The sequence below is a fragment of the Sprattus sprattus genome, assembly GCF_963457725.1.
Source record: "Sprattus sprattus genome assembly, chromosome: 10".
In the NCBI taxonomy this organism is placed as follows: Eukaryota; Metazoa; Chordata; class Actinopteri; order Clupeiformes; family Clupeidae; genus Sprattus; species Sprattus sprattus.
Genome location: NC_137908.1, coordinates 12,267,785 through 12,278,659, shown reverse-complemented (window position 1 = coordinate 12,278,659; position 10,875 = coordinate 12,267,785). Strand labels below are relative to the sequence as shown.

Sequence of the window (10,875 nt, the reverse complement as noted above, 5' to 3'; positions counted from 1 at the left end):
TGTGAAGGAAACAGAAAGGAACAGAATAGCATAGAAATTATAGCATGTGAGAAGCCTGTTTGCAAAAAGGTAGAATTTAATTCAAAACATATAGAACCAACAACACAGGTACAATGACATACCATGTTAACATATGGAACCAACAACACAGGTACAATGACATACCATGTTAACATATGGAACCAACAACACAGGTACAATGCCATACCATGTTAACATATGGAACCAACAACACAGGTACAATGCCATACCATGTTAACATATAGAACCAGCACACAGGTACAATGACATACCATGTTAACATATGGAACCAACAACACAGGTACAATGACATACCATCAGGTACAATGACATGCCATGTCAACATATAGAATCAACACACAGCTACAAGCATCGGAGATGTGCTTTTGCTGAATAATTATTATGCTGAATATGTGTTAAATGCCTTTTGTGCCGCTTTATTGGTGATTTGCAAGCAAGGAAACAGAAAGAGTGTGAAATTATAGTTGGGTGCATCCTTTTCCTTTCCCAGTGCTTTGAACTCCCTGTGCTGCTAGGAGTATCATGTTTCTGTATAATGTAATATGTTGCTTTTGTGTATGTGAGAGGACTGTGCATGTGTTTTGAAGGGGCTGTCTAATTTTCATATTCATATAATGCAGTGCTCTTACTGAGGAACAGGCATGATTGCTTTTGTGTGATTATGTTTTAATGTTAATTTTATTTTATTTTATCTAAAAAAGCGAAATGTAAGTTAATGTGTTATTAAATACCAACAAATCTGCTGTCCCGAAAGCTCGAGTGACTTTGACTTTAAAATAATGTGAATGAAAACTTGTTTTAACAGAGCAACCATGTCTAAGAGAAATGCTTTTTAAACGTAATATAATAGAGAAATAGAGATAGGCAACACCATTGTCAGCTTTATCTCCATGGGAGAGAGCATCTAGAGCAATCACTCTAAGAGCTTGACATAAGAAAATAAATGTTTGGCTTTTCTTATTTACTTGGTATGAATTAGATAAAGATCCAATTACATTTTTGATTTTCTAATGACATCCAATCCAGTGACAAATTAAATCGATTTTCAGAAACTGCTAAAGAGTTCCCCAGCTTGTGCTACTGCATAGAAAATTGCTCACACGAAAAGGTTGTGTTCATGTCGTTATGGTTTTTTTTCCGCCTAGCTGGAGATAAGTTTTAATCTTTCCATCAGTTTTGATGGTAATTCAATCATTTCATAATCTCCTATCCTCATTTACCCCCTCTGTTGGAAATGCAGCTACGTGTCAAACCAAATGTGCTGGACCAAACCCTCATCTTTCTCAGGATCCATCCAAGTGTGTGATATCTTATCACCATAGGCTAAGGTAGTTGGACCTAAGCAATATTTAAGGTGATGTTATATTGTTTAAGGTGATATATAGGTGATATTTAAGCAGTAATATACAAGGGCGTAGGTTTGCATAGGGTTGGTAGGGACTAGTCACGACCAAAGTTTGGGAAAGACAAAAAAGTCCCTACCAATATTTTGTTAATTTGAGAAAAAAATCATTTTGCACAATATATTTGCAAACTCATTCGTATTATTATCAATACAATGTTCGTCGCCCAGAAGAGTTATAAATACATTTCTAAGTTTTCCAATGCGCCCTCGAGCCTGTGAGACAAGATGATGTCATTTAATTGGCTGAAGTGGCAGAGTTGAAACACTACGTGAATCCTGAAAGAGTGCTGCTAGTAGTCTGATACGGTAAGCTACTAAAATGGCCAGGAAATAATAACGCCTCATATCAGTATTTCATTTGGTCTCAGCATTGATATTTTGACCCTTTTGTGCTCTGAAAAGCCACCTAAAAATAAAAGAGATGCCAGAAGTTTTTTCCACCCATAGAGCTATCAAAAAGCCCAGGTCGCTGTTAGCTAGCTAGTCGGAAAACTACCCACATTGCGAAGCTGCTAGCCCTAAATCGCCACCCATTGTACAATGGAAACATGTTTTGAAAGTTGTTAGTGTGTAGGGCATGTTGCTTTAGCTTGCATTACATCTCGTCTTGTTGAAGCCAGAAGGATAAGCTACCCTACCCTGTTTAGACAATTTTACCCATGAATGTAATCAATCACACTGGCTATTTTGAGAATACATGTTATACTTGAAGATAGTAAATTTGGGCATCCCAATAAATTGGGATGCCCAAATGTATGTAGCATATAATTCATGAATACATTATTTCAATGCACTGCAATCCAGATGATGAAGGCTTAGTACAGCTCCATAAAACCTGAACCATTTACCTACATATTACAAATTAATTTCAGAACAAACAAATGCACTGCATGTACTTCTCATTAGGACATTTTGTTCATCAAGGCAATATTTTGAAATGCATTCAGGAAACTAAGAAATCCAGTGCAGATGTAGTGCAGGTTGAGGAAGAAGCAGCTGGACCATCAGGGCTTCAGATGAGGTCTTACTCATGTTTGGGATATCCAAAAAGGACAACAAAAACATGTGATGTCAAGAAATGTGGAGAACGTAATTTTTTTAATTTAAACTAAGGGTTTATTATTCTTATTATGTTTAAATCAGTTCCAAGTTCCACAAGTTAGTAGTACACAAATGTTAATATATTCTAATAAAGTTTGCCTGTTAAATATAACATCAACTACATTTTTTAATTTATGGTGGGGGGGGGGGGTCTGCCGGGCAGTGTCCCTACCAATGCTGAGACCAAACCTACGCCCTTGGTAATATATGACTGCTATATGGAAGATGGTCCACTGTTACAGACACTGCTGGCACCATGCAAAGCATTAGAATATTGTCGATATACCACCTGCTTCTGGTAGATTACTATGCTTGTAACAAAGTTGCATTGAAGAATGAGGAGGTGAAGGGAGATGGGGAGAGAGGAAAACAAGGGATGGGAGCTAACAGGTGGATGGTTTATACAGAAGCGCACAAGGAAAACAAGAGTCCACGAGTCGATACGCATACCCATACGGTTAAGAGAGAGCCCTACATACCCTCTGCACCTATATGCAGTGAGTACTAAAGCAACCTAAGAATACCAACGTATCACCAAGCGCCAGAGCACAGGGCATTATGTTCAGTGGAGGTTAACTACAGAGCTGCACTGGAGGACCTGAGAGAAATCAGGGTAATTGAAAAGGCTTGCAATATTAGAATTGATGAGTTGGGGGGGATCTCGTTGGAGAGCTTTGTACGTTTATGTGGGTGTTTAGCACGATTACATTTAGCGCTTGAGCACACGCTGTTCCTTTGGTGTTCACCTTTGTGCATTTTTAATCCTCCCATCTAGAGTAGTGATGGATGTTCTCTGTTGCTGTCATGATCCGCTAAAATTTCGACTGATCCTTTAAAACTAATCTGTTGGCCTAACAAAATGATAACGCTGCCAGGACTAGCTCTAAAAATAACAGCTTCCCACTCACACTACTCCCTTTCCAGCACAATGTAGGACCTGCTCTAGACAACATTATTGCCTGGCGCGGGCTGTGATCTCCAATCACAGTCCACAAGGAATATTGTGCGATACTAGTAGTTGTCGTACCATTATGTTTTTTTATGTGTGAGGTGGGGGGGGGGGGGGGGGGGGTCATTGAGTGTCAAGCAAAGGTTTTAGTTATGTTGTTTTCCAGCTGTTCAGAGAGATTATCTAGTTTACATAACGGTAATATATGACAGAGTTAGACCAGGGCACAAAATTGGGCAGTCGTTCTGCAAAGAGGATACAAGCTGCTGCTCACCTCACAGATTGGTCTGACTTCTGTTTCTAGATCTGTTACATTTGGTAGTAAATACACAGGGAACTTGTATATGCCGGCTGCTTAGTAAAGGCTGAGTCCGTAATTGTAATCGCATACACCTATTGTCAAATTCAATGAGTTGCTCCTCACAGTCCTCCAGCTGTCTGTTTGGGGTTTGCACTCAGAGAAACTATGTTTTTGTACATGTTTGGACATGAGGCTGTAAATGGGAAACAATCATAGAGACCCGGACTGAGTCATAAACAATCACAGTCAATCAACTCGTTGCTTCAGGAGTAAAGAAGAAAGGAGTGCAATTTGCCTGGCTGATGGGCTCAAACATCAACAACCTTTCGCAAAACTGAAACAGATAGCAGACTCCACCTTTAATTCCATTTTGATGCTACATAGTGTTTCCTGACTGAATATTTTCAAAGTTTGTCAGTGAAGTTATTTCTGCTCCAAAGTACAAAAGATAAGAAATGCATTGTATTTAGTGTCAACAATAAATAAATCAGAATCTTTAATCAAAGATTTTATAACGGATAAATATAAATTACATAACAGGTCATTCATTGCCATTCTCACTTTTCATATATCAAATACAAAAACATGGGAGGCAGAACATGGTTTCACTAGACGACAAGAGGTAACTGGCAGTAGAAGCAATGGGTTCCTGAGTGTGTTGCTGTGTGATTCTACATCCTTAGCTGGGCACTGTGAATGCAGAACTTTCTCTAAAGGAGAAACAGTTGGTTGGTTCGGTCTCTGTGTGACCTATTCCTAGTTTTTATAGGATTTTGCCATCTATTCTGTCAATTAATGTATGAAATGTACCATTTACCTACTTTCAGTTACAACATCAATTTGGTCATCGGTTATAAACATAACATTTCTTTACTTAAATCAATACATACATGATTGTACTTATGTCATTTGATAATATAAATTAATATTTCCCCAATGTAAGGTTTACATTTAGAAGATTTATTGTCGTCATCATCAAACCATTTAAACAATCCCTCAAGCAACAGTGCTTTTGGCAATATCACAAAAAAATTCAGGTAATACTGTCTTTTTTTTCCTGACTTCATCCTGCTCTGAGGAAAGTTTCATTCAGGTATGACTTCATAATGCATCATGCGAGTTCTTCAGGAATTTGTCCAGGTATCCTGACAGCTGAATGTACCAAAGTTGTCCTAGGGGTTGAACTGGAGGGCATTCCCTCAAGGTAGCTGGTCCTCTGCAAAAAGTGTAGAAAGTCGTCTTGGGCCACACCTTCATGAGTGGCCATCTCTGCCCTGATTGGTCGCACAAACCTATGTTGCTGTCGGCAGCAGCAGAGCAGCTTGCACAGTTCTTCGCGTATCTGCCGGTTAAGGAGGCCATAGAAGAAAGGATTGACGGCAAAAGAGGAGTAGGCAAGCCAGGTGATGGGTGCCACGGCTTCGACCAGCACGCTGTGCTGAGGGGCCAGGGACAGACGCAGGTGGAAGGCGAAGTAGGGCAGCCAGCAGAGCAGGAACTGGCCTACGATCACAGCCAGGGTCAAGGCTGCCTTCCCCCCGCACTGCCCTCTTCTGCGCGGAGCCCTGCCCGCGCATCCATAGCAGCGGCCGGTCACCGTGGTGATGATAGTGGTTTGGCTGTTGACTGAGTCTGAACGGTGCTTGGGCCGGCCCACGGCCGGGGGCTTGCAGGCCCAGGTGGGCAGCGGGCCATTCTGGTGACGCGCCGCCACCCTGGCCACCTTGTATACATTCCCGTAGACAGCCAGTATAACCACGGCCGGCACACAGAAGCAGAGGCTGGCGAAAAGCAGCGCAAAACCCCAGCAGTGTCTGCTATGGCTCCAGCGTAGGGAGCAGCAGGAGGCTGTGATGGAGCCGCGGCGTGCGTGAGCGGGCCAACCCAGCGTCGTGGCAAACCCCAGCAGTAGGGAAACCATCCACAGCAGAGCCAAAATGGCCACCGCCAGCCTGGGCGTCATTTTGGCCTCGTAGCGCATGGGGTGGATGATGTAGTAGTAACGCTCCACGCTGATGGCGGTGATGGTGAAGATGGAGGCGGCCACCAGTGTGGCATGCAGGCAGACGTAGAAGCGGCACGCCAGCGAGGAGAAGAGCACACCGGAGAACAGCGGCGAGTCGCTCACCATGCCCAGGGGCATCAGCAGCGCCGCGCACAGCAGGTCCACGGCGCACAGGTGCCCAACGAACACCAGCCGCCTCAGGTGAACCGAACGCACCACCACAACCAACACGGCTGCGTTGGCCAGCAGGGCCACACTGTTCAGCGCCACCATGAACACCAGGCCCACCAGGCCCCACAGGTGAGACTGGGCAGGGGGTGGCAAGCCTAAGTGCATGCTGGGAGCGTGGAGGGACATCTCATGGAGAAGGGAGCCATTGGGTGCAGTGCTGTTAAGGTCGTGGGCCATCGCTGAAGGTTCGTCATGCTCCATTGATAACAGGAAATGTTAGAGGGCGATCACCATCCCAGAGTCCTCCAGTTGGCTCCACTCATTTGGATCTGAAGGACCCTCCAAATGGATGACAGAGACTCCATGTCATAATTCTGTGAAATCACATAACAGGAAAAAGGAATACTATGAGTACATTTATACTTGAATGAGCTTGCACATGCCCGTACACAAACACACAGTCTTTGATTTGAAGATAGAGATTTGTTGACCCAATGCTGTGATTCTTCAAAGAAAAGGGGTGCTGATTGCAACTGCCTGTCCCGACTGGATTTAACAACAAAACTTCAACACTTTATGGAATATCGCTCTTCAGTGTAGTTAGAGGATGTAAGCTCTCACATTGGGTACATTACTTAAAAGACTCTATAAAGGAAGACTTTCTCATCAATATCCGCATTGTGCATATTAGAAGTGATTTGTAAATTAAGTTAAATGCATTACACACAAAAAAAAACAAGACAAGATCGGGGAAATAGAACAAAAGAAAAATATTTCTCCCTTATACAAATCAATCTAACAGTCCTGAAACCACAATTTTTCCCCTTCTGTGTGCATGTGTGCTCATCTGTCTTCCCTCCAACCATGCCACTGAATGCACACACACTCCCTGCATGTGATGGTGGGAACTCAAAGGACCGGCACGCTGATCAATGGGAATAATTCATGCGGCCGAACCACTCTCCCATGCAGACCCTATGAAGAGTCTGCATAATGAGCAGGCTTGTTTGTGTGCAGCTGCCCACGGTTCTGTCTGTCTGTCTGTCCAACTCTCTCCCGTCTGTCACACACCTCAACCATGCTTGCTCTCACCTCAAACACCACCCACCGCCCCTCAAACACTAATGAAGGGGGGGATACATGCAATGTTTCAACGTCTCCTTTGTCCACTCTTCTCTTTTGTACTGTTTCCTGAACATCTCCTCCTTTTCAAATATCTTTAAGTATGTGTGGGAAGAGTGAAAGGGTGTTCAACAGGAAGTGTGTGTATGTGTGTGTGTGTGTGTGTGTGTGTGTGTGTGTGTGTGTGTGTGTGTGTGTGTGCTTGTGCGTGTGCGTGTGCCTGTGTGCCTGTGTGTGTGTGTGTGTGTGTTTGTGTGTGTGTTTGTGTTTGTGTGTGTGTGTGTGTGTGTGTGTGCTGTTCAAAGCTGGATTTATCTCTTCACACCCCCTCGTTTCAGCATTTTGTGTTAGGTGAAGATTAGCAACACAATAAAATGCTTCATATAGTGTTTTACTACCAGTAAACACACACACACACACACACACACACACACACACACACACAACGTACAAGGACATGTACAGCTGTTAAAAACACTGTTGTTCTTGTCACAGTATCCCATGTCCATGTAACGTGAGTTCAGAAATCTCCTCTTGTACACAGCAGTTGACATTTCATGTTTGCTAATGCCATTGAGGAGCGTCAAGAACATGGCTGATGTGGCTTCCCCTAGTTTTACATGGCACATGATACATAAGATAAGACTGTCCTCGTTTTTGGTCATAATTCTAATGGAGGCAAAGAGCCCTACACTTCCAGTGGCTCCAATCACCTCTTCACATTCCGACTGCAAAAGGAGTCAGTAGGCTCAATCCTGTTCTTTCAATTCTTACAGGAAGTGTATTCATCGTTATGGTGAAAAAGTAATCAAGACCCCCTTTTAGTTCTCAGACTTATATTCTCATGATATCTGTTCACACTTTCAAACAATTCAAGTGTTTTTCGTTTGGCACACAGAATCACAACCTCAAACACCTCAGGACACAAAATACGACTTACGTTTACCTAAAACAGAGTTTTTGTCTATAGCATGCTATCTAACAAAAGACATGTAAAAGACTTGTAAACACCAACAACCGAACAGTCAGCAATATTAAAAGCTACCGAGATTGCTAATTGATTTTGGCATTATATTTGGAAACACCATGCTGTAAAATATTTTCCTGGACTTTCGCTAGGGTGTCAAACTACATAGTGAATAGCCTGAATGGCGAATGGAAACAGGAGTGGTCATTACTCCTTCATGTGACCATATGGGCCACCATCATAATGAATGCAGAGACATTATAAAAACTAGTTTACTTAGACAACATACCATATTAATATAAAGCCTGCATAATGTCACTTGATACCGAATAAGGGATAATTTCTTATACTGCTGAAGCAAATTCCCTTAAAACCTAAACAATCTACCTGATGTAAAACAAAAACTCTCACAACAAAAAATATCTTAATGCAACATATACATTTATATATATATATATTCCTTCTATTCATTTGTATTATAAATGTATATATTCCTTCTATTGCTAACAAAAACAAATATGTTCTCTCAGGTACAGAACAGAATACAATTTACAGTGGAATCTGAACTCACCTGAAATCACATACAGACTGGATCTTGTTGTTTATCCTGATGGAGTGGTGGTTTTCAATACTTGACTCTATCACTGAACTGTTGGCAGCTCTCTCTGGGCCGGGGTCCGAGTCATCCTAAAGCCAGTGTCTTAGTCCTCATTAGGTGGGGAGGGAGAGGCTCGGGCAGACAGGGGGAGTCAGGGCCAGCTGATGGGGAATGTGCTGGAGTGTGTCACTGCTGACAGAGCACAGCTGGCCTGTGCTGCCCTAGCAAAGCATGGAGGAGGAGGAGGAGGAGGAGGAGGAGGAGGAGGAAGCGCCTGAGTGGGGAAGGGGAGGAGTCAAGAGGTGCCCACTCAGTTCCTGACAAACACACATACAGACACACACCCTCCCCTTCAACACACCCAATGTGCCCCCAGACACACAACAACAATGACTGTCAACAAATAAAAAATAGAAAGTGTGAGTTTCCATCTTCTGAATACATGGCTGCATATCTTCCACCTCCAACGAACTGTGCATGTGCAAAAACAGGGTTTACCTGGAAACATGATATTAAAATGAATTAAAAATAACATGGGTTCAATTCCTCAGGAACAAACTTTGATTTAGCAGTATTTCAGTTGATTATTTAAAATGTCAAACAAACTGTAAAGTTATTGTATCAGAGCTATCTGTCTTGACATTTGGTTTTTGGACAATGTATAGAACACTCATGTTGTTTTCATGGAATTTATAGCACCATCTGCAGGTTGACTTGAACATTTTCCCAAACGTATCATACAAGCATTTCATGTCTTGTATCGAGTACTTTACGAAGTACACTGCAACACAGGCATTGTACGCCATACGCACTTACATCTTTAGTGTGTTCCGTCGCTGATAAGTGTTGTTTCAAATGGAATACTAACGTTAACCACTAAGCGGAAGTGACAGACGCGAATCTGCCAGTCTTTTACCCATAAATCTATGCGCCAGCTCCCTTCAGCCCTTTAATTGCTCAGCCTTTAATTCGCAGTAATTCCTTTTAAACAGTAAAAACAACAGAAAGTCATATAGGTTTACGTTTCTGGCAGACAGTATTCCAAACTACCGGCATCCAGGGACAGCTTAGCTTGCCTAGTATTGTTTTCAACTGAATTGAAGTTCCCTGTTATAGGCTAACTTTAGCAACAAAAAATAATTGTCAAAATTTCCAAAATCCCAGAGCTTAAAGGCACCCAGTGCAACTTTCGAGGCTTAAAAATAAACATTCAATTTCTAGTCTTTTTTACACATAGTAAGTTTCAATAACTCCAAACCATTACATATCGACATTCAAGGAGCAGAGATGAGACGTCGTTGTGTGGTGAGAACTGATAGAAAATCGATAACAACAACAATCGCCTCCATTTTCTTTATTTATTGGTGCCACCAATAAATAAAGCAGGATTCCAGTCAATGGAAAAATGGCCTCTCCCCACCGGCGATTGTTGTTGTTTACGATTTTCTATCAGTTCTCACCACACAACGACGTCTCATCTTTGCTCCTTGAATGTCGATATGTAATGGTATGGAGTTATTGAAACTTACTACGTGTAAAAAAAGACTAGAAATTGAATGTTTATTTTTTGAGTCTCGAAAGTTGCACTGGGTGCCTTTAAGCTCTGGGATTTTGGAAATTTTGACAATTATTTTTTGTAGCCTAAAGTTGCACTGGGTGCCTTTAACTTCCCATGGAAAGTTTACGGAAAGTTTACAGAAATGTTATGAAAATGTTCCGCCCATTTGCAACCTGGAAATGCTGAACTTGTTCCATAAAGACCGGAACATAGAGCTGATACTAGCCCACTGTGGAATTCCGGAAGAAAATGCTCCGATTAATATCCCCACAGATGCTGAGATTAGTGAGTGTGTCGTAAATTAAACCAACTAGAACACATTCGTTTAATTCAACCACAAGGTCTAGTCACTCTCTTTCTTTTGGTGCGGCACAATCAATGATGCATCGAAGAGCAAGCTATTGACTTAATGCAAAACAAGTGTCAGTTATGATATGGTTATAACAGAGAAATAGGAGAACACTTTATCAGCCAAGCGAACTAAGGTGCCGGCCACCATAGAACGGCCCGCGAGTTCCTAACCTGCAGCGCCCGTCTCGGTACTACTGCCTCCACTTTGCATTTCATACACCACCACACTTGGTGGCGGTAAAGAGCTGTTAAGTTGTGTCAGCAATTGAAATACCAGAAGAAGAAGAATTAGAAACTCACGTGTG

The 10,875-nt window shown here is 42.2% G+C and overlaps 1 protein-coding gene across 1 annotated transcript; it reads right to left on the bottom strand.

Annotated features, from left to right (window-relative positions):
• Positions 1-4,909: 4,909 nt before the first annotated feature.
• Positions 4,910-6,235, bottom strand: LOC308371016 (putative G-protein coupled receptor; the record flags this gene model as incomplete). Its single annotated transcript, XM_080845799.1, has 1 exon — positions 4,910-6,235. One exon carries the CDS (start codon positions 6,233-6,235, stop codon positions 4,910-4,912), a length of 1,326 nt encoding a protein of 441 aa, XP_080701925.1.
• Positions 6,236-10,875: the final 4,640 nt, after the last annotated feature.